The sequence below is a fragment of the Mobula birostris genome, chromosome 6 (assembly GCF_030028105.1).
Source record: "Mobula birostris isolate sMobBir1 chromosome 6, sMobBir1.hap1, whole genome shotgun sequence".
NCBI lineage: Eukaryota > Metazoa > Chordata > Chondrichthyes > Myliobatiformes > Myliobatidae > Mobula > Mobula birostris.
Window position 1 is genome coordinate 40,523,799 of NC_092375.1, and position 25,835 is coordinate 40,549,633.

The following is a 25,835-nucleotide window of genomic DNA, read 5'->3' on the forward strand; positions in this document are numbered from 1 at the left end:
CACGTCTGTCTCCATCAAATCAGAATTCTCCATGGCATCCTACTTACAAATACGATGTAATTTCACCGGAGAGCTGCGCACACTGCGTCGCGCCGCGCCGCCATCTTCTCCTCCTGCCAAATGGGCCAAATGGCTTAATTCTGCTCCTACGTCTTATGGTGTTATGGTTTAAGCTCCCACTACCTATTAAATGCTCCCAATGGTGTGTGTCTCAAATAGCCTCTGACAACCAAATCCATCTCCTGGCCTTCACATGTAGCTTAGCTACTAATCCTGGCAGAACTGTTTCTACTGACAGGAGAAGGGTCAAAGGTGGGTTACTGGTGCCTTTCACTTTGTGGGTAACCAGTGACTTAGGGCAGATGGGGCTCAACAGCTCATCTAGGAGAAAGAAAACTCTGATCTCAAACCTCCGCTGCCTTGCAGCAATACCTACTCATGGGGAAGGCTTCAGGAGTATACCCCAAGGAAAAATCTGGAGCTGGAGTCCCTAAGGTAGGCTTGTTGAGTTCAGCAGTGACTGGCAATGCCACTGGTGCCAAATGGTCTTGGCCTCTGCCATTCCTTTGCATTCATCAGCTGTGTGGAGGGGTGAGGGGAGGGGCTAATGCATGGGTAACAGCTTGCTCCTGATCTGTACTGCTCTGTCTTGTATACTGGCTTTCATATCCCATAGACTGCTGGGATGCAACAAACATGGGCAACCTCAACCAATGGAGGGCCTCAACAACACAGCACAAAAGAGGCCCTTTGCCCCAATTCACTCATGCCAACCACAATGCACATCAAAGGTAGTCCTATTTACCAACATTTGGCCCAAACAAGTTTTTCCCTATTCATGTACCAGTCCAAGTGCTTTTTAAATGCTGTTATTGTACCTGCCTTAACCACTTTCTCTGCAAGCTGATTCCATAAATGCACCAGCCTCCCGTTGCCTGAGGTACCTCTTGAATATTTCCCCTCTCAACTTAAACCTACACTCTTCTAGGTTTTGATTCCTTTTCCCCAAGAAAAAAAAACTGCCTGCTTTCACCCTATCTATGTCCCTCTTGGTTTTATATACATCTATAAATTCACACCCCAGTCTTCTATGTATCAATGAATAAACTCCCAGCCTACCAAACCTCTCCTTATAACTCAGGCTCTCCTGTCTTGGCAACATTCTTGTAAATCATCTTTGCACTCTTACCAGTTGATTGGCATCCTTCTTATAACAGTGTAACCAAAACTGTGCACAATACTCCTAGTGTGGCATCATTAACATCTTGTACAAATGTAACATAGCAACTCAATTCCCATGCTCGGTGCCCTGACTGATGAAGGTAAACACTTTCTTCACCACTCTGAATCAGAATTACTGCCTTATGTCATGAAATTTATTGTTTTGCCAAAGGACAGTGGAATGAAATTAAAACAAAAACTATAAATTACAATAAGAGAAAAAAATACACACACACACAGTGGAGTCCGGTTAATTGGGCCATTGTCTAATCAGTTCTGCTGTTTATTTAGAACAACTCTTAAAGAACAAAAACTAATAAAGAAAATATCCAGGATTCCTTTTGTTTATTTGGGACACTATGTCACTTAATTGGGACATGAGACTGTTGCTGAACAGTTTCTAACAAGCATCAATCACATGCACTTGTGTGGCTGTTAGACACAACATTGTGCTTAGAACAAACAGCCTTTAAATAGCTTCAGTTCCATGTACTTGTGTTATGTTATCCATTTGGGCTGATGGATGCCAATTCAAATAGCAGTGATTTTTGACAATTCTGTTTTAATTAGGACTTTAAAAAGTTCAGTCCCTTGCCAGGATGCCACAAAAAGGTTTGATACTAGCAGGAAAAAAATTACCATATTGGACCAAATTAAAAGTCATCTGCCTACCACCATATATCGGCAGCTGGAAATTTATTGTTGGATATGACACTACTTCATGCAGGAAAGCAATGAAGGCTGCACAAGATGTCTATGCTGATTTCGTTCATTTACAGTCAATCAAAAGAACACAGCTGCATACACTGGATGAATTCCTCTATCAACAACTATTAGGAACTAATACACAGTTCTATAGTACTATAATAGATGGATAGTGTTCAAATTTGTTCTGTATTTCATTTAAATACATAATTTGTATTCCGTTAAACGGTAGTTTGTCTTTTTATACCTTATTTTCATCTTGGCTAACTTGCCAAATTTTGGCTAATTGGGGCAGCCACTTAATTGAGCTAAAATGTCCTGGTCCTGATGTGTCCCAATTAACTGGAATCCACTATACACACATATTATATATATATACGGAGGGGAATAAGCTGTTCCTAAGACATTAAGTGTGCGTCTTCAGACTCCTGTATCACCTCCCTGATTGTAGGGATGAAAGGGGAACATGCCCTTGGAGATGGAGGCATCGCTTTTTGAAGACATCCTCGATGCTGGGGAGGCTAGTGCCCATGGTGGAAATGGCTAAGTTTACAACTTTCTGCAGCTTTTTCAAAGCCTGTGCAGTGGCCCCTCCATACAATGTGATGATGCAATCAGTTAGAATGTTCTCTATAGACATCCGTAGAAATTTGCTAAAGTCTTTGATAACATACCAAATCCTCTCAAACTCCTAATGAAATATAGCTGCTGATATGCTTGCTTTTTTTTGTAATTGCATCCATATGTTTTGACCAGAATAAATCTTCAGAGATGTTGACACACAATAACATGAAACAGCTCACCTTTTCCAATGCTGATCCCTTGATAAGGACTGGTGTGCACTCCCTCGATTTCTCCTTCCTGAAGACCACAATCAATTCCTTGATCTTACTGACATTGAGTGAAGGTTGTTAGTGCGACATCACTCAACCCGCTGATCTCCCACTCCTGTACCTCCTCCTCAGCATCTGATATTCTGTCAACATCAGTTGTGTCATCGGCAAATTTATAGATGGCGCTTGAGCTCTGCCTAGCCATACAGTCATAGGTGTCTGCCTGTGATGGCATTTTCAGGGAACTACGTACTTGTACTCTGAGATTGCTTTGTTCTACAACACTGCCCAGGGCTCTACCATTCACTGTCTTTTAATCTACTCTGATTTGACCTCCCTGATTTGACATTTTTGACAACCTTCTGTCTGTGGCACCGCTAATTTTAGTGACATCTTCAAACTTACTAACCATGCCTTATTTATTCCCATCCAAGCTTATTACAGAAATGATGACCAACAATGGGCCCAGCACCTGTCCCTGTGGCACGCCACTGATCACAGGCCTCCTGTCCGAAAAACAACCTCACCCTCTACTTCCTACCATTATGTATTCCCTTAGCTAGCCCTTCCTGGATACCACATAACCAAATCTTCCAACTGATGTCAGTGCCTGTCAAAGGCCTTGCTAAAATCATATAGACAATATCCAATGCCTTTGCCCCATTTATTCTCTTGGTTACTCTTCAAAGGGTACTGCAAGAGTACCTTATGGTAAGACACAAGTAGAGCTATGAGCAACAGGACTTATCCTCCAAAAATACCTCATCCTCACCAATGGAATGTGTATGCAAAAGACATGGCTGAAGCATTTGTAACCACCTTTGGACAGAATTGCCCAATGGATAATTCACATTGGCTTTCTTCTGAGATCCTCCCCATTATCACAGAATCCAGACAACTGCCAATTTGATTCACACCATGTGATATAAAGGAGCAGCTGAGAATACTGGATATAGAAAAGTCTATGGACCTTTTGAATTCTGGCACCTTCTAGCTATCATTCTCCCCAACGCACCCCACCTCCCACACCTTTTTATTCTGACCTCTATCCTTTCTTGTCCTGTCCTGAAGAAGAGTCTTGGACCGAAACACTTATTCTGCTTATTCATTTCCATGGATGCTACCTAACCTGCTGAGTTCCTCCAGCATTTTGTATGTGTTGCTATAGAACCCATTGTTGCTATGTGTTTCAGAACTAGCCATGTCTTTATCCAAGTTCTCTCAATACAATTGTTACACTGGCATTTACTCAACATTGTGGAAAATTGCTCAGCTATGTCCTCTTCACAAAAAGTGAGACACATACAGCTCATCTAATTACTGGTAAACTATGATTCTCATTCCTCAATAAAGAGTCGGAAGGATTCAATGACAATGCTAACAAGCAGAGTGCATTTGCCCATAATCTGCTCAGCGTTGACCAAAGTGATGAAAGGTACCTACACTCCAATAATCTTTTCATTGGTTTTGCCAGGACCATTTGACTCCAAACTTCATAACGACCTTGATTCAAATGTGGACCAAAGAACTGAGTCCCAGATGTGAGGTAAAAGTAACTGCCTAGGCAGAACATGATCAGGGATTGCTGGTAAAACTGAAGTTGCTGAATACCATGGAGAAAACATTTCAATTCCATTCAGAGCTTCATGAAAAATTAACTAAAATTTGTGTGCTATCGCAAAACCAAAACAATGGACGGGGATTCATTTCAATTCTAAAAATGTGCCATATCATACCTCATTGAACACGAGAGAATCAAACTTGCAGTTACCACCCCATGACATTTAGTGGCAGCACTGTCACCTCGTTCTTCCACCATCAATATCCAGGAGATGTCACTGCATCAGCCACATAAAGCTGGGTATCCTGCAGTAAGCAACTCACACCTGACACCCTAAAACCCTTTTATAGCCCATGAGGCACAACATAGAAAATTGACAATCTTCAGTTATCTAGAGGACAGTGCCTCTCAAACTTCAAGAGAAAGTAGTCTGTTTGATTGGCATGCCACCTATCACTGAAGTTTCATTCCCTCTATCACAGCTAGACCGTGCCTGATATTTGTACCATCCACAACTGCAGTTACTTGCTTAGAGTACTCCAACACCATCCTCCCAAACTGCTAATTTCTATCTTTAAGTAATACCAGGGAAAAGGGAGCATGTGGACACCTTCACTGGGAAGTCCTCCTTCAAGTCCTGATGCTATTGTGAAATAGAGATGTATTACTATTCATTCAACATCACTGGGTCTAAATCCTGGATCTCCCTTATCTAAAAATATAACAAAGACTATAGTGGTTTAAGAAAATTGATCACTACCAACTTCTGAAGGTCAATCAGAGGTGTGCAAAAACAAAGTAATTGTTAACAGAAAATAATTATTTACAATCAGTTCTAATTTATCAAAGCACATACTGCTATTTAGCAAATCTAGACTTTAAAAGACAAAATAGCTCAACAATGAACAAATAACCAAATACATTAATAAACAAAGACAAATAAACTATCAGCATTGTAGCAAGATTTCACACCTAATGAGGCTTTCCTATCAAATGTCTCCAAATGTATAAAGCTCATGCTGATTGATCTGCAGGTTGTTTACAATAATTTAGCCAGAAAATACCATATGAAAACTGAGATGACCAGATGACTCTCAATAACAGAGGCCAGGGGATCACCGTCCTGGTGTTCAATAAGGTTGAACACAGATTACTCAAGTCCTATAGGTGCAAGGCAATCCACACCTGTGAAAGTAAGCAGAAAATCTGTAGAAAAGAAATCATATGCAGATGGAGAGACTTTAGTCATAGGATATTTCATAATTAGGTGGCCGGGGACAAGACAAAGTGCTGCAAGGTGGGCTGGTTTGGAACTTTAGATCACATGAAATCCAGAGTGAGCTAGCCAACAGGTTACAAAATTGGTTTGGTGGAAGGAAATGAGGGTGTTTTGCCTGTGAGCAGTGGTGTGCTGTCAGGACTGGTGCTGTGGGTTCATTGTTATTTGTCTTATATGTAACAGCTTCAGTGAGAATGTAGGTGACTTAATTAATAAATTTGCAGTTAATACCAAAATTAGTGGTTTGGTGGATGGTGAAGAAGGTTATTTAAAACTACAACATGACCTAGATCAGCTAGAAAAATGGACAAAAGAATGGCAAATGGAATGTAACTCAAACAAATACGGTGATGCATATTGGGAATGACAGGGTTCTGGTGAGCATGTAGAGCAGACAGACCTTGAAGGGAAAAAGTGCAGTTACTTGAAAGTAGTGATGCAGGTAGATAAGGCATATGACATGCTTGTCTTCATTAGACAGGGCATGGAGTACAAGAGTTGAGACATTATAGTATGATTGTATAAGACATTATGAGCACATCAGAATATTCTGTACAGTTCTGCTCGGAAGGTTGTGATAAAGCTAAGAGAGGGTGCAGAAAAGATTCACAAAGATTTGCTGAGACTGGATAGTTTTACCTGGAGCAAGGGAGGCTGAGGGTTGACTGTACTGAGATTATTAACATCATGAGGTGCATGGTTTGTTACAGTCTTTTTCCCACAGTAGGGAAAGCTAAGACCGGAGGGTACAGGTTTAAGGTAAGAGGGAAAAAAATCTAAAAGGGACTTGAGGGGTAAGTTCTTCCATACAGAGGGTGGTAGGTGTATGGAATGAACTGGCAGAGGAGGTGAGGAGACACATACTGTACAATTACAAACACTAAAAGACACTAGGAAAGGTACTTGGATAGAAAAGATTAGAGCAGGGGTTCCAACCTTTTTATGCTATGGGCAGAAGCCATTGAACAAGAGGTCCTTGGACCCCAGGCTGGGAACTGCTGAATAGGCCAAATGCATGCATAAGAGACTAACTCAGGAAGGTATCTTGGTTGGCATGGAGGTGTTGTACAAGTCACTGTGTTTCCAAATGAACAGCAGTTTAATTGATGCAGGGGAGGGGACGTCTCAATGCATTTAGAAAAAAGAACAGTTAAAGAGGGGGAGAGTATCTAGTTGTCATGTTGGAACAAATGATGCATGATGATTTAGTAAACTAATCCCGATAAAGGTGTATTAGATGCTAGGAATTATACTGAAAGGCAGAACCTCACTGAAATTTCTAAGTCCTGTATTTTCCGTAGGAATGTCTGCCAAATTTTGCTCACCATCAGTTGTCTACTTACAAAACCTGATCAAACCTAAAGCTAGTCTCCTGAAGCAGAGGAGTAGGCTGAATCTGATCATTGAGGCCTTGAGGGAAAAAAAGCAGTCCTTCCAACAGTAAATCCCAAAATTAATGCTATGGCACATCTTCAGGTTGAAGTAACAGGCAAAGCTGTTGAAGGGACGAGTTTCTGTGATTGTCTCTGTCAATCATAAATATTCAAACACTTTTAAAAATTAAGCATACAATTGAAAATGTTAAAACATTAAAATGCTTGAAAAGTTGTAAAGCAAAACTTTTGAAAACAACTAAATGTATATAAATAAATTCAGTTAATTTAATCACTGTCTGAATGTATATTGCATTATGTTTTGTGGAAATATGGAACAGTCACATTTGGGAATGTTTGCACAGGAGGTAAAGTCTGCTATTTTGTGTGAAGCTGAATATGCTAGTGGAAAACTCAGGCCAATAACTTAAAAGTTGTTACCCAAACTGTATGCAGATTGACAAAAGCACAAACAAAATGGAAAAATCAACATGCAGCTAAATAAGGACATTGTTTCAGAACAACAGCGTGCCCAACCAAGAGATAAGGAGGATGTTTTTGTCATGAGTCTCTGGAATTCTCTATTCTACAGAATGGAGTGACTGAAGTTAGTTTATTTGAAATGAGTAACTAAATATATTCAAGACTGACATGGACAGATGTTTGATGTCTTGGGGAGTCAAGAGCTATTGTGAACGAGTAGGAGTATGGATATGATATCAGATCAGCCAAAAACTTACTGAATGACAGAGGCCACATGTCCTACTGCTGTTCTCAGCTATTATGTTCTATTGGATACATATGAACTATTTATGAGACATAGCATTATAGATCATCTTTTAAATTAAAATACTAACAAAGCATTGGGATTTATTTTTGGAATATATTATTGTAAGTTCTTGAAGATAGCTTAAGATATTGGCATAGATCATGGCCGAGGAGTCCAGAAACTGCCATGCTCAATTCCATACAACAATGAGGGCACAAGAACACTAGAGACAATAAGACAAAGATTCACAAAGCTGGCAACAGAACTAAAAAATAAGGCAATTAGACTATTAGATTTAGGAGCAGAATTAGGTTATTCGGCCCATCGAGTCTGCTCCACCATTTCATCATGGCTGATCCATTTTCCCTCAGCCGCAGTTTCCTGCCTTCCCCCCATTTCCCTTCATATCCTGACTAATCAAGAATCTATCAACCTTTGCCTTGAATATACCCAGTGACCTGATCTCCACAGCTGCCTGTGGCAACAAATTCCACAGATTCACCACTCTGGCTAAAGCAATTCCCCCTCTTCTCCATTTTAAAAGGACAATCCTCTATTCTGAGACTGTGTCCAACAGTCTTAGACTCCGCAACCATAGGAAACATCCACTCTATCGAGGCCTTTCAACGTTCAATAGGTTTCAATGACGTCACCCCTCATTCTTCTGATTCCAGTGAGTTGAGGCGCAGAGCCATCAAACGTCTGTTATATGACAAGCCTTGATTTAACTATTGATTAACCTGGATTTTCTTTTCTTAACAGGAGAAGATTTGAAGAAGTGAACCATTTCATCTAGAATGCCATGTGCTTCTACTTCAATGTTTCTTTTTTCTATAGATTACACTTCTACTTACTTTCCCTCACATTTTCCATGTTCACTTGCTACAAACTTTCCCTCACATTTTCCATGTTCACCTGCTACAAACACCCAATCCCAAATTTTCTAATGACTTATAAAACATTACGTTATTCATCAAGGCTAGTTGGGTTTTATCTACAAATCTTTTAAGGACATTTTAAATATTTTTATTGAAACAAAGATGGGAAAAGATAGGGTGACTACAGAGAGAATATATCCCCATAGCCATAACTGTAGACTAATTAATCCAAAATGGATTTAAACAAAACATTTTTTCATACAATCAGTGGTTATAATGTGGAACTCTATCACAGTAGATGGTTAAATGAATGAAGGGAGGAGAGAAGGAGAATGCATATTATGCTTATAGAATGATAATAGTTTGATGGAATTGGAGGAGACTAGGGTGAACTACAAGCATGATTAGATTAGCTGGGCAAAATGAATTGTTTCTTTGTTGTACATTTGAAGTTTAATTCTGTGCAAAGATTCTGATACCATAATCCAGTTTTTCCTAATTTTCCAGACCTCCTCAGTCTTCAGTTCTGAAGGATTACCATTTGAAAGTTCAGTAATGTATCTGTTCTCTTTGCAGAGGTTGTCTGAGAATGTGTGTGCGTTGCATGCACAAGTACATTCAGAATTGTTAGATATGAAATGACAGATTTGTCTGAAATTGGCTTCTGTTAACTGTGCTCATTGAAAACCATTGCTAGCACATGCAAAATGAAAAAAAATTGCAACTGAAAAGCAAGAAGATTTTCATATCATGAGGAGATAGAACAATAACAATAAATTATATATTTAGATTTCTCTTTGATTCTACTTTTAATGCTTTTCTGCTTGGCACTGCTAAGTGCATGCAGAATTTTGATATGGTTCCTTAAAATGTGACCATCAATGTGACAGAAATCCAATTTTACACTGTATTTTAGACACAAGGTTAGACGAGAGTTTTACAAAAGGATCTAAGGAAAAATAAATCAGCATTCTTGTAAACATATCTGGCAGTGGCAAATGGATATTGCTATTATCAGTTTCATTCATGAGGCAAAAGATGCATCTCAAGTTAAAACATATGTGTCATATATTATTAAGTTGTAAACTGAATAATGTATGTTCAATTTAGAACCTAATTCAGTAGCACTTTTACCTCTGACTCAGTTCAATCATGGTCAGCTCAGTTATCATTAGATAATAATATTTCTTAGAGCACATGCAACCTCAGGTTTTCATTATTTTTCAAAGTACTAATCAAATTAAACCAGAATCCAATTCAGGAAGAAAAGCATCAAAACAAAAATGCACCAACTTCTCCCACACTAATATAATGAAGAGATTTACTGGATACAAATTCTGCCATGATTGCACTCATAGAAGAGGTTCAATGCATCCACCCTTAGCAGTCTTAGCAGCCAGAAAGTATGTCTACAGCAAAAACATTGAGAAGGATTTTTGGCCGAAAATGAATAGCACTTTCCATCTTCATAAAAGTGATGGTCTAAAACAAAGGTCTAAAAACAAGAAACTGAATATATAAGACTTTGTGATATACTTGTGCAATTAACTTAAAACCAAGAAAGAGAAATGTATTCACCTTTGTTCAAAGACAATGCTTTATTTAATCCAAATTAGTTAAATCTTTTCTTCCAGTCAGGAGCATTATATACTAAGAATATTCTAAAATTAAAAATTTTCACATCAATTCCATGAGTGATGAGAGAATTTTGCATGCTGCTGAACATCATTTTACAGAATAAAATTTGGACCAAAGAAACATGGAAGCAATGTAAACTAATTTGGATTATTTTGCATTTCTGATAATATATTGTATTTTCTATATTATCAGTCATTATACCAGACTATGAGGACTGAATAAATTGGAGACTATTGGCGTCTGATGCCTTGCTATGTACAGTGGATTCTGCTTTTTTTTTTGAATCAACTCTTAATGTTAATTCTATTTACATAATTTAAAATGTGATTTTTTATGAAATGATGTCTGATGTCCTTTTAATACTAGAAAGGTTTATAATTGTGATAGTATTAAGATGCAAATGTCCAGGGATATATCAAAAGAAGGATTATAAGTACAAACTGTGCAAAAGGACAGCAGCACTCAAATCAGAATAAAACAGGTAAAATCTATGTTTATTTTAATTTAAGGTGTTTATCATGGTATTACTCTTTCACATGACTCTTACTGATACGTGTACCTTGCAAATGACATGAATCCAATGTACCATTTTTACTCACCCTATTTAAAGTTGGGAAAATTATAGACCATATGTCATTTTGTTTTTAAACTAATAAATGGATAACTTACTTGCCACACTGTTATAGGTTATACATACATGAAAGTAACAAAAATACGATGCTTTGACAAAATACATTTCACAACTTAATTAAGGTGATATATTGTAAATTAATATTTCAAAATCATGCTACTTCAAAAAGAGCGGTTAACCAGGAAATAATACTCTCTCTTCCCTTACAAACTACAACTCAAAATATTAATTCAACCAATTGCATTCAAGTGTGGCAAACAATAGTAATCATCAGTCATCCATCAAAAACAGAATAAAATATGGTCTACAGACATGGATAACTTACTCTGATAAGATGTACGGAGCCGTTTCAGTGAGTACAAACTAGACAGGCCACGCATGCAAAGATTTTCTGTCAGCATGCCAAATCATCACCAGCAGCAGGCAGAGGAGAGAAAAATAGACATAGACTAAAGTGAAGGAAAGTGGCACCCAGCTATCAAATAGCAAGTTTTTATTCAGCAGCATTTAGGAGAAACTGCAAACTGAAAAAAAAAGTTGGCTTCAGTATGCATATCAAGACAAAGCCATTCAAAAACACTTAGGAATTGTAAAGTGAGGGTTCAACTAATCCCTAAATGTGGCTTAACAGGAACAACAGAAAAATACACAACATAGCTCTGTGTAAATGCATCTCAATAATGACATGTTATCCATATCCATTCCCTAGTTTACAGAGCATGATTATGTTTAAGACATATGAAAGCTAAATAAATGAAATGACTGGAGTTATGGAAAATTCACCAATTTCTTAATGGCTTGTGAATTATAGTCTATCATAAAATCAACAATTAAGTAATCAGCCTTAAAGGTAATATGGGATGGTATATTTGACATCCTTTTTATTTGCCACAGAAAGGTATGACTGCCCAAATGATCACACGTTGACATATAAATTGAAAGGCATCTATTTCGGTATGTTAAACTGGCCAACAAATGTTTGTTTGAGGACCTTCTGCAGGAAACTTCAAAAACAGATGAAAGAACATGCCTTATGTTTTACTGAACAGTCTCCAGTAAGGAAGGGTCTATCCTTCACATGCCAACAAAATATGATCAAACCGGGTCGGGGCAAGCTGGAGCGATGGGGAAGGGAAGGTAGGATATTGTGATAGGGACTGGGAGTGAATTAGTGGATGGACTAATTGGACTGTAAGATTGTTGGGTCCACAAATAATAGGCTAGGAGGGTAGCAGAGGAGTACTATGCTGGCTCAGTACTTATACTAACAGACTAGTAATCCAGAGACTTGGATAAAAAATCCAGGGATGCGAAGTTTGAATCCCAGCATAGCAGCTGTGCAATTTGAATTCGGTTAATTAAATACACTGAAATCTCTGATGAGTAAGCTATTGGTGACAACAAAACCAAATTAAAAACCCCTCTGGAATGTCATTGAAAGGAGAAAAACTGTAATGTCCCACCAGGCCCAAACCAACGTAGTTGGATCAAAATTGTTAGATGAAAACAAAGTAAAGATACAGCCACATGGACCACCCAACATCAACAAGGGATCAAATTCAGAAGCAGTAAGGTTATTCTCAGCTGAAGTTGCAACTGGGGACTAGTTTCCAAACTGTGAATGCTGTCTAATTGATGATTCAAGTCACAATCTATCATTGGTGTACTCAGAATCAACCCTATAGATAATGTGTCTGAATCTTCCATCAGCATCTTTTATTATGTCCCGTCCTACCCACTGGACAGACTAGCCAGAGGGGGTTAGCACAGTGGAACATGGAGGATGGAAGTAGCCCTGGAATCCACGTTAGTTCCAAACCCAGGGCATCATAAGATCAAGTAAAAAATGAAATGAGCAAGAGAAATTTCTTTCTATTACCATCTACCATCCTTCCTTAGCTGATGAGACCCATGGTGAACACATTGAAAAAGCACTGAAAATATCAAAGGCATGGAATAGACTCCGCTTAAGACTTCCATGTCTATAACCAACACAAAAACAGAAATGCTGGAAGAACACAGCGAGTGAAGTAGTATCTGTAGAAAGAAAAATTTAACATTTCAGTTTAAAGACCCTTCATCAGAAATAAAAAAGGCTCTCTCTCGCTCTCTCTCTCACACACACACACACACACGCAAATAGAAGGATTTTGACTTGTTTTTCATAACACAGATGCTGCTTGATAAGTTAAGCGTTTCCAGCATTTTTGATTTTGGTTCAGATTCTAGCATTTGCAGTTTAATTCATTGTCCATCAACAAAAGTCATTGGTTGGGATCATTACTTACTGTGCTGGCCATGTCCTAAAAAACCTATTGTAACTGTGGTAGGTAGTGAAACAACCTGACAAATAAATTTCTATTTCCTCATCCTCACCAATTTATCTATGGCTAAACATTTCTTCATGACAACACACACAAAATGCTGGAAGAACTCAGCAGGCCAGGCAGCACCTGTGGAAAAAAGTACAGTCGATGTTTCGGGCTGAAACCTTTCAGCAGAACTGCAAAAAAAAAGCTGAGGAGTAGATTTGAAAGGTGGAGAGGGGAGGCCCAGCGCCAACTCTCAGACACCTCCTCTGATTTACCCCTCGTACAGGACCTCACTAAGAAACACCAGGCCATTGTCTCCCATACCATCACCAAACTTATTGACTCTGGGGATCTCCCAGCCACTGCTACCAACCTCATAGTTCCTGCACCCCGCACCTCCCGTTTCTACCTCCTACCCAAAATCCACAAACCCTCTTATCCAGGTAGACCCATTGTTTCAGTTTGCTCCTGCCCCACTGAACTCATTTCTGCATACCCCGACACTGTTTGGTCCCCCTATTTCAGTCTCTTCCTACATCCGTGACACTTCACACGCTCTTGACCTTTTCAAAGATTTCAGGTTTCCTGGCCCCCATCATCTTATTTTCACTATGGATGTCCAGTCCCAATACACCTCCATTCCCCACCAGGAAGGCCTCTGCGTTTCTTTCTGGACACCAGACACAACCAGTTCCCCTCCACCACCACTCTCCTCCACCTAGTGGAACGTCCTCACTCTAAATGATTTCTCCTTTGGGTCCTCCTACTTCCTTCAAACAAAAGGGGTAGCCATGGGTATTCGCCATGGGTACTCAACATGGGTCCCAGCCATGCCTGCCCGTTTGTCCGCTACATGGAACAGCCTACACTGGTGACCGTCCCTCACTTTCCCTGCACTACACCGATGACTGCATTGGTGCTGCTTCCTGCACCCATGCTGAACCCGTAGATTTCAACCACTTTGCCTCCAACTTCCACCTGGCCCTTAAATTCACCTGGTCCATTTCCGACACTTCCCTTTCCTTTCTCGATCTCACTGTCTCTATCTCCAGAGAGAGCTTGTCCACCGATATCTATTATAAACCCAGAGACCCTCACAGCTAACTGAGCTTGTCCACCGGTGTCTATTATAAACCCACAGACCCTCACAGCTAACTGAGCTTGTCCACCGATGTCTATTATAAACCCACAGACCCTCACAGCTAACTGGATTATACCTTGTCCCATCCTGCTATTTGTAAAAATGCCACCCTCTTCTCTCAATTCCTCCGTCTCCGCTGCACCTGCTCTCAGGATGAGGCTTTTCATTCTACAACGAAGGAGATATCCTCTTTTTTCTAAGAAAGGGGGTTCCCTTCCTCCACCAACAACGCTGCCCTCAACTGCATCTCTTCTATTTCACGTGTGCCTGCTCTTACCCCACCCTCCCGCCATGATACCAGGGATAGGGTTTCGCTTGGCCTCACCTACCAATCCACCAGTCTCCTCATCCAGCACATAATTCCTCAAAACTTCTGCTACCTCCAACTAGATCCCACCACCGAACACATCTTTCCCTCCGCCCCTCCACCCCCAATTTCTGCTTTCTGCGGGGTTTGCTCCCTACATCCATTCGTCCCTCCCCATTGATCTCCCTCCTAGCACTTATCCTTGCAAGCAGAACAAGTGCTACACCTCCTCCCTCACTACCATTCAGGGCCCCAAATAATCCTTCCAGGTGAGGCAACACTTCACTTGGGAGTCTGTTGGGGTCATATATTGTGTTTGGTGCTCCCAGTGTGGCCTCTTGTACATCGATGAGACCGTAGATTGGGAGACCGCTTCGCTGAGCATCTATGCTTTGTCCACCAGAACAAGCGGGATCTCCCAGTGGCCACCCATTTTAATTACACTTCCCACTCCCATTCTGATATGTCCTTCCATGGCCTCCTCCACTGTCAGGATAAGGCTACACGTAGGATCGAGGAACAACACCTTATATTCCGTTTGAGTAGCCTCCAACCTGATGGCATGAACATTAATGTCTCAATCTTCCAGTAATGCCTCCACCCCCCCTTCACTATTTCCCATCCCCTTGTCCCTCTCTCATGTTATCTCCTTGCCTGCCCATTACCTTCCTCTGGTGCTCCTCCCCCCCACCTTCTTCTTTCTTCCTTGACCTTGTGTTTCTTTCACCTATCAACTTCCTAGCTCTTTGCTTCTTCCCTCCCCTCCAAGTTTCACCTATCGCCCGGTGTTTCTCTCTCCCCTCCCCCCATCTTTCAAGTCTAGGGCGGGAGGAGAAGATGGCAGCGCGCTGCGCAGCTCTCCAGCAAAAATGATATCGTATTCATTAAATAGGGGCCGTGGACAATTCTGATTTGATGGAGAATGGATGTGAAAGCACAGAGGAACATCTGGAGAAATTTCTGAAATGCCCGTTTGCTGCTGTCGTTACTGTGTGGTCGGGAATCTTTTGGAGGGTGGGCCTCAAAATCCTCAGCTTTGCTTGCTTTTGGCGACCGAGAAGGAGGTCGAATCGTTCGGACAGAGATGGTGCTCAGTACTCGGTGTCAGAAAGCTGATCAGAGCTCGAAGTTTTCGGATAACTCAGAGTCGGATTGTGGTCGGCATGGCAGGGAGAGTTTTTCTTCCTTCTCCCATCTGTGTGAGATGTGGGACATTTGAAAAACTTTGAACTTTACTGTGCTCGCGGACTTCTTCATCAAGTTATGGTATTGTTACACTGTAACTATATATTATAATTATATGGTTTTGTCAGTTTTTTCAGTCTTGGTTTGTCCTGTGTTTTGTGATATCACACCGGAGGAAATAATGTATCATTTCTTAATGCATGCATTACTAAATGACCATAAAAGAGGACTACGTGTCTTCATAATCATACTCCTCAGCTTTTTTTCTCCAGTCCTGCTGAAGGGTTTCTGCCTGAAATGTCGACTCTACATTTTTCCATAGAGGCTGCCTGGACTGCTGAGTTCCTCCAGCATTTTGTGTGTGTTGTTCTAATTTCCAGCAACTGCAGATTTTCTCTTGTTGGCGATTTCTTCATGGCAACGTTGTTGCTACATCTGTTTTAAAGGCGAGGTGTTTTCTTCACACAGAAGATATTTATATGATTGTTATATGAGGTACACTCAGAATACATCCATAAGTGCAACAGAATGCCATAAGCAGCAGTAGAAATGACCATTTCTTGGCCTGAGACTTCTTCATTGTACCATTAAAATCAAACCTGTACTTCAGCCTTATTCAATTAGTACAAAACAAAATTGCAAGATTAGAATCAGGCATACCTAAAAGTGAGGTACCAATCTACTGAACTGGGAACAAATGAGCTGAACAGCATGCAACATACAAAGCTAAGTAACTTCACAATCAACATATCCATTAAAAGCTCTGCACTATTGTATCATCTAGTCATGAATGGCAATGGATAATTCACAGGAGGAGGTGGCGCAAAGCACATCCCCATCCTCAACAAATGTAGGGCCTAGAAAATGCCTCATAGACAAGGCTGATGCACTTTACAAGTACATTCTGCCAAAAAATGGCAACTTGCGATTCCACTTCAGCTTCTTCCTGACATTCCAACCATCAAAGAGACCAGTTTATCTGCATATGATATTAATAACTGCCCACATGAGAATCTAATCAGCTACCCTTGCCATATCCCCCACCATCAACATCCTGAGGAGGTTACTGTGATATGCTGAGGCTGTAAAAGCTAGGTATCCTATCCTTCAGCATCTGCCTCACCTCATGACCCTTCAAGTGCCTTTCTTTCAGCAAGTCACAAATCAAGACTGTGATAGAATCATCTCCATCTACCTTGATGAGGAATGCACTAACTTCATCAATAAACTGAATATCTTTCATGATTATTGTTTGATTGTCATCTTCTCCAATACCTTAAACACACCACTACCAACACACCATGATTGCAGATTGTGCTGTTTACACAATGCCCTCAACCAGGCTCCAACAACACTTTCAAATGCATGACTGCTGCCACCAAAAATTCTACATAATAAGCAGCAAGGGAAAGCTCCACTTCGGAGACCATTCCAAGTCCTAGATGAAAAATATATCATCCGTTCATCAGTATCATTTGGCCTAAAACCTGGAATTCCCTTCCTTGTATCTCTGTAGGAGAACTTCTATAAGACTGATTGACAGAGCTCAGCATGATGACTAACCACTATGATTGCAAGGGCAATAATACTAGCCTTGTCCCATCCCGACGGTCAGTTGACAGGAAGTTGAAAAAGAATCATGAACGTGTGGGACAACGGTATCGAAAAGAGTGGTGAGGCAAGGATAAGAGTCTATTGACTGCAGAGCAAAAGCCGTCAACTTTTTTCTTAGCCGACTCGTAGGTGGAAATGATTTGACCCTCTCATGTGACCACATTACATTGTTTGCAGACCTGTCATTAAGCGAAGCTTTGTTTTTGTTTGGATCCAGAAGAGTCAGTTCTCATTAGTGCACATACTTTGTGTATGGGTCTAGTGAAAGTATACTGCACACACACATTCCAGGCGTATATTTAAAGGAGTCTTACTAGAGGTGGGATCCCAGTGTTGGAGTCCACAAACCATGACCTGTTCTGGCAGATCATTTTTAAATAACACTGAACAAATACTGCAAGTATTATCTTCTCAAGTAGCCTGTGTGTGAAAGTCACAAAAATAAGGCATTAATTTTAGCTATGTGATGTATGCCACATCACATATCTGAAAACTTTCAATGCAAAGACCACATCAGATGCATAGTGGAAGGAATATCATGAGTGGCACGATCTGTTAATACCTGGTTTTCCACTATGCTTTATATTTTGTTGAATTTCGTGTGACACTGCATAGTCCAATTTCTAAGCATTGTTGCTGTATCTTAATATTTTTGTTTACACTATTTTGAAGATTCTTTTGAAAATACATTTAATTATGCTTCATAGACTGCTATTCATTCTAAATGGAAGCATGGAAGGAGCCTTTTGGCCCTGAGTGTATCTAATTAAGATTCTTTGATGTGCAATTATTTTGGAAACTGCTTTATGAAGTAAGTTGCTATAATATTTCATTTTCCTCTAAAGATTGAAACGAAATATTGCTCCACCAGGTAAACAAGCTTAATTCTAAAGAATGGTTTGATAAAGCTCATCACTGTTTAAAAGCAATATTTATTTTTTAAAAAATCATTAATTGCTCCTAAAAACAATTATAACAACAAACTATTGCAGAACAGTAGGAAGGGAAGAACGTGCTTTGACAACCCTATCAGTCTTCCAATGGGGCATTAGTTACAGCGAGCATTGTTTAGTCTAGGTCACTATTTCCCACCAACCTAGCTTCAAGGATAATCAGTAACAATTAACATTTCTTATAATGGAACAACAGATAAAATATCATAGATAATTGGAAAGAAATGCAATTTTAAAATGATGTAAAATTATTTATACAGTATCTAAATTCTATATAAAATTATCAGTTCTTAGAGGTTTGAAAGTCTTTGCTTTAGTAAGTTCCATAAAAGTGCCATTGCTTTTGTGCTTCAATAAGTTGTAACTTAAAACCAACACAACAGTCCAAAAGTGGGCACAGTCTCTGTAAAGATGCTTTGTCACTGGACAAGCATCTTTACATGGAGATCAATCCTGAGAGTCCTCAGTGTTTACTTGGGGAAAAAAATCGTCTTGACTTGGCATTCGATTAAGCAACAACCAGTTAAAGAAGAGAACTTTCATTAGGATACTACCCAGGCTCAGAAGTATGCAACAGTTATAAAGTTAAAATGAATAGTTCAGTAAAAGCACACAATAATCACAAAGGGACGTGGCATGTAGAATTTCAGGATTTGTTCACATTTTATATATAATAGTAAATATGGACTTCAAGTCACCTAACTAATTTATAGCATTTGAAAATGCCATTCAGATACTTTGATATTTTTGCTGCAAGCAAGCTTCTCAATTTCAAGAGTCCGCTGACTGAGTGAGACTTTAGCCATTCATGGCTCAGTCCAGAACTCATAATGGAGCAAGGGTACAAATTAGTGTTGCTGACATAATTGTTTGCACAAAACATCAACCAAGAAGAGAGAGAGATATTGGATAAATAATTAAATGACGATTAATTGTGTTTAACAATTGCTAACATTTTTCAAAATTTCCACATCTTTCTAAACGATTGTGTCAATATCCAGTTGTGCTCTTTTTTTGGTTGAGTGGGTTGGTATGAGTTGGCAGGTTAACTTTCGACATCAAGAAAGGACATAGAAGAGATATCAAAAGTTTGTCAGCTGTGGAACAACACAGGTGTGTGGCACTATTAGCAAGTGCAAGGTAAGGAGATGTGACTTTACTTGCATGCTAATGTTCACAAGTTCACCAGGACTGCCAGGTTTTCTTGACTCCAACGCGACGTATTGGTGGATGTGAGTCAAACATGGTAGCACAGAAGTTAGTGTTGAGCACACGGCTCCAGCAGCCAGGTTTATTTCCAAATGTGTGCACTGTCAATATGGGCTCTGGACTTTTCCCTTGTGGATTTCTTTTAGGTGTTCTGGTTTTTTCCAGATCCCTAAGAGGTATGGGTTGGTATTTTTAGGTATTTAATATTTCAGTAATCTTTGAGTAATCTTGTAAGTATATTGTTTGATTAAGCATTCTTTGTTGTTTACATAATTCATTACGGATTATATGTAAAAGTACATGAATGGCATCATCATGCTGCTATGTCATATGTGCTTGCCTCACTGAAAGCAAAACTAAGAAGCGTACACATTATCCTCGGTCCTGTGATTTCTTTTGATTAATTTTTTGGAGTTACAAAAAATAACAATCGTGACGATTAAGTTTTAAAACACAGCATCAAGATGTTCAAATTTGAAAAAAACCAGCATGCTTTCTTCGCAGGAAGAAACGCTCAAGTAAAAAAAATGCAGAATACGAACAAAATTTATGGGTTCATAAACAGTGAGTACCAGGTGATGATAACGATAATAATAGTAACAATAATAATAAATTTTTAAAAGAGCAGAAAATGCATAAAGATAGATGCATTCGATTACATGGCAGATAACTAGGAGATGTATACTGAACAAATTGAGCAGTAAATGGAATAGTCGATGAGAAATGAGTGCTAGCTTTACCGAGTACAATGGGTGGAAGAGCCCACAGTTTGCTTGGAAGCTTGACTGCCAAGACAGCCAAGGTAAGATTTGCTGATATCATGAAGGTACTACAGGAGTACTTAGAATTGAAACCATTGTTGATTGCAGAGACTTTAGGTTTCATAAGTGGATTGAAAAGGAAGGGGAGTCCATTTCAGCACACGTAGCTGAATTGAAGAAGTTGTCTGAGCATTGTCAGTTCAGTGATGGGCTTAATGATGCACTGAGAAATCGTTTAGTTTGTGGAATCTTATAAGAAAGCATTCGAAATATGCTCCTAACTGAAGCACAACTCACATTTAAGAGACTAGTAGAAATCGCTGTATCAATGGAAACAGCAGATAAGTTCACAATTGAGTTGCAATCAGGAATGGAAATGAGCGTAAACAAAATTGCAATGTCTAAATAGAAACTTGCCTGGCCAAAGAAATTGTGTTATGGTATTTCAAGGATACTGAATTGAAGCCTTCAGATATCCAACTAAGAACTTACACTGGAGTAAATACAACTCCCGTGAGAATGACATTTGTAACACTGAAATACAACAACCAACGAGCCACATTGAGCTTGCATGTGGTAAAAACAGGAGGGCCAGGATTGTCAGGCCACGATTGGCTGAGACAACAAAAATATAAATTTTACAAAGCCCATCTGGTTCCTTATACCATCCTTGACAAAGTAGCCAGAGAACTAGGTCACATGGAGGCTGAAGGAATTCTTCCCAAGGTTGAATGGAACCCATGGGCAATGTTAATAGTCCCAGTAGCCAAGCAGAACGGATCTGTCAGAATCTGTGGTGATTTGAAGGTTACCAGTACTGAAAGTAGATCAATAACCTCTACCCAGGACAGAGAATATCTTTATCAAACCTTTCTGGAGAAAAACATTTCAGCAAAGTAGACTTAGCTGAGGCCTACCTATAGATGGAGGTGGAAGAAGTATTTCTCACCATAAATGTACACAAAGGTCTTTACCACAATAGGTTTTCTTTTAGAGTAGCATCTGCACCTGCAGTCTGGCAGAGAGCTATAGACCAGGTGTTAAAAGGCTGCACTCAATGTTACCTGGATGACAAGGAACATCTCCAAAATCTCAAGACAGTGTTAAAAAGCTTAGAAGATAATGGGCTTAGAGCACGATGCAACAAGGAATAGTTTAAACCAAGCATCACTAACTGTGCTCACACTAGTGACACATAAGATTTACACAAATGTACTGAGAAAATTTAAGCAGTCATGGATGTCCCTAGACCAAAGGACATGTCACAGTTGCAGTCCGTTTTAGGATTTGTCAATTACTATAACAGGCTCTTGCCAAACGTGGCTACTGTGCTCTACACCTTGAACTCATTCCTGCAGATCAGGAAGAAATGACAATGGACAAAGCAGTGTGAGGTGACTTTCCAAAAGATAAAGGAAATGGTGACATCACCGTCCTCACACATTATGATCCACATTACCCAGTGAAGCTCACTTGTAATGCCTCACCTTGTGGTATAGGTGCAGTCATGTTACATGTTATCAGTGAACACACCGTAGCTTTTGCATTACATTTCCTTATTGTTGCAGTGAAAAACTATGCACAGATTGACAGAAAGGTCTGAAGTCTGGTTTGGGGTGTAAAACATTTCAACCAGTACTAGTAAGGGAGAGGGTTTACCCTCATGACTGATCATCAACTACTAGTGTCCATTTTCAATCCACTAACAGTGGCAGTACATATGTAGAGATGGGCTCGGTTTCTGGGAGGATACAATTACAAGACTGAATTCCAAAAGACAATTAATCATGGAAATGCTGAAGGATTGCCCTGTTTACCTTGAAACAGGAAATATCTGAAAAATTTACAAAAGAAGGTACTCATCTGGAATTATACTCCCAAATGCAAATCAGAAGTCTCCATGTCATGACAGAGATGATCCAAAGGGAAAGCAGACAAAAAAAAATCCACACTGTCTGAGGATTAAATGGCCAACCAAAAATGGCTGAAATGTGCGGCAGAAATTCCAGCTCCCCCATTTTTGCTAGCACCTGGATGAACTTGCCCTTGACAGGCATTGCCTTATGTGGGGATTGAGAGTTGTACCATCCAAGCTGTAATCTTAAAGTGTTGGAGGAGCTACATGCCGGTTACCTATGCATGGTCAAAATGAAAGCACTGCCCCGAAACTTTGTTTGGTCAGCAGCTTGCCATGCACTGTTCAGGATGCCAACATGTTCAGACAATACCAAGAGCAGTGGCTCTCCCTCCCTGGGATTGGCCTTGATGCCCCTGGCAAAGGATTCATGTGGATTTTGCCAGACCATTCATGGACACAAATTTCTCGGTAGCAGTGGATGCAGCTACAAAGTGGCTAGAAGTGTTCTCAGTAGCCCCCACTACAGCCTTGCACACTGTTGATGTGCTGAGAAGCCCTTTCTCAAGGACTGGTGTTCTGTAACACATAATCAGTGATAATGGGCCATAGTTTGTGGTGGAACTGTTTCAGTCATTCCTGAAAATGAATTGGATAAGACATATTACATCTGCAGTGTACCACCCAGCTACGAATGGCTTGGTGGAAAGACTAGTTCAGTCTAAAGAGTGCACTACGAACAAGGACAGCAGAACACAATACTCCAACACTGAATCAGAAGCTCGCCAGTTTCCTCCTTTTAGATCACAATTCAGCACACTCCACAACCATCAACTCACCACTGATGCTCTTTCTGTGTCATTCCTTGTGTTCACACTTGGATCTCCTCAAACCCAATCTCAGAAGGAGTATGCAGGACAACCAGCTGAGACATATTGAGGACTCCTCAAACAAGGAGGCTCAATGCTTCACTCCTGGACAAGCAGTCCTGATGAGGGACTACAGAGGTGATCAAAGGTGGGTACTTGGCTAAGATTAAGGACAGAATTGGACCACTCTCCTACAGAATGGAGATTGCATCTGATATCATCTGAAGACAACACATCGATCATTTGAGGAGAGAAGAGTCAATTGTTAAAGAAGAAAGGTATCCATAGCTGTCAGAACACTTCCCACAGTTCCAGACTCAACTCCTACAGCCACCAGCAACTGAGATTGTTTCACAGCCATGAGTTTTTCTGCCAAGCAGAGTGCCCTCCCTTGTCATCAGAGACATTACTCCACAAGGGTAAGAAATCCTTCACAGACATTAAATCTTTAGGCTTGAATGGGACAATTTAAAAATTACTATGCTGTGGATGTCTGTATAGTAAGTGTATTATATAGTATACTGTAAGTATATGTATAATATTGTAGATATATTGTTTGATTAAGGAAGCCGTTCAGCCTTTTTGCTTACATAATTCATTATGGGCTATATGTAAAAAGGACACGAATGTCATACTGTATGTCATCACAGCATTACATCTTAACTGTGTGCCCCACTTATAAGCGTACATGTTATCCCTGGACCTGTGCCTTTCTTTCAATTAATTTTGAACTTACAAAATATAACAGGTAAGCTGTAAGTTATCCATGATATAGCTGGGTAGCAGGAGAATCTAGGGAAATTGATGGGCATGTGGAATAGGTTATAAGGAAGGAAATGAAGGAATAGGACTGATGAATGCTCTGATAGCTGGCACTGACGCAATAGGCTGAATGGCTTCCTTCTGTCAGAAGGGAGTACGAGAACCATCTGGCCCAAAAATAGGCTGTTGTAGTAGTACTCAAATATAGGTATCTGTCTTGCTCTAAATTTATGAATAGATGAATAAACAAACAAACAACATTACATCCACCACAGGCGACTACTGGTTTACAAGAGAAAACAGGGGAATAAGCAGAATTTCACAAGAATAGACACTCTAACCTTACATTTAGATTGTACCTGCAGTGAGCTGTTTGCTCTTACGAGGAGATTTGAGATGGCGTTGAAATGGGTCACTTGTACCATAAAGCTCAATGGTTCCCATACTAAGTAGAATGGTCTTCTGCATAAAGTCTACAACTGCCAAACCATTGCAGTTTCCAAATGTCACACTGGAGGTAAGACATAAAGGAAAATAGATATGTTATTTGTTTACAAGTTGCATTATATAAACTAAGTTCTATTAGAAAGGTCAAAAGATAGTCATAAATGAAGAAGACCTTTAACATCAACTGTACTCATTAAGATATGAGGCATGCTCATTAACTCTTAGAGATAACAGGCCAAGTTGGTAAAATAGCTAATTAATTTTTAAACATATTTGTCATGCTAAATATTCACAAATCACTAGTGAGATGTCAGCTTCGGCTGCTGTGTATCAAACCTTTGTTAAGGCAAAAAGGGATTTTACCAGGGTGATTACTACTACTACTACTGCTACCACTACGTCGACTCAGGCCTAGGGGGCCGGCGTCGGGCACGATGACGGACTCTCCACTTCTCCCTCTCCCTCATCAGTGTGTTCAGTTCATCTACATTAGCCGCATCGCTGTCTTCTAGGAGCGTGTTGACCATAGTCTTGGGAGAGCACCCAGGGATCATCTTCCCGTGCTTGGGCTCCCATATGATGACTAGGCTGGCAGGTAGCTCGGGATGGTGTAGACAGTGCCCCGTTATAGAGCTCGACATTTGTCATGTGCTGTTGCCAACTCACGTCAAAACGCGAGGGTGATAACAGAGATCAAAAATTCAAATTCAATTGTGTGACCAGTGAAACCTCAACTATTTTCCTCTGAGCACAGAAGATTAAAGTGGGACTTTTAACCTGAAATATTAATCCTATGTCTTTTTCTACAGATGCTGTCTGACCTAATGAATGTTTTTATTTGTTTCACATTGTCAACATCTGCAGTTTTTTTTTTGATTTTCATTCAAGGTTAACATGAGAACCATAAAGGTGCTCAAAACTATGAATGACTTTAAAAGAGTAAATGAGAAACTATTTCAAGTTGCCAAATGGCTGGTAATCAGAATATACTGATTTAAGACAACATTATTGCACAAATTGTGGTAAATATAAAAACATAAAAAATAGAGGCAGGAACAGGCCAAACTGGTTAAAAATAAGACTTACCAAACCTAATACCACTTTTTAGTACCTAGTCTGTAGCCATGCAATTCTTAGTTTCTCAAGTGTAAATCCAAATATGTTATAATGTAAGTGTGAAGGTTTCTACCTCTCCCACTATTTCTGACAGCGAGTTCCAGAAATCTAACACCGTTTAGATAAAATTATTTCCTTTCTTCCTCTATTGTTTTTAATCTACATCTCCTCATTTTAACCTTCCTGCCAAGAGAATTAATTTCTCTCTAGCTACTGCATCAAGGCCTAATAATTTTATACTCCTGAATTAAGGTTCCCTTTTGCCTGTACCAAGAAAACATTGCTAGTCTAACAAATCTTTGCTCACAGTTGACATCTTCCTAAATCTTCTCTGCATTCTGCCTTGCACAATTACATTTTTCTATATGCTGACTTAGCATAAGATCTGATTTCATGCTAATAGATAGATACTTATA

General features: G+C 39.8%; 1 protein-coding gene across 2 annotated transcripts in view; it reads right to left on the minus strand.

Annotated features, from left to right (window-relative positions):
- LOC140199763 (syntaxin-binding protein 5-like) overlaps positions 1–25,835 on the minus strand; it is a 340,576-nt gene that overhangs the window by 81,164 nt on the left and 233,577 nt on the right. The window contains exons 18-19 of one of the 2 annotated variants that reach the window (XM_072262243.1): positions 24,216–24,367; positions 11,214–11,279 (exon numbers count right to left, since the gene is read on the minus strand). In XM_072262243.1, the coding sequence (XP_072118344.1) occupies positions 11,214–11,279; positions 24,216–24,367 (218 nt within the window). The remainder of the gene's footprint in view (positions 1–11,213; positions 11,280–24,215; positions 24,368–25,835) is intronic. The other variant, XM_072262244.1, reaches the window with a different exon arrangement.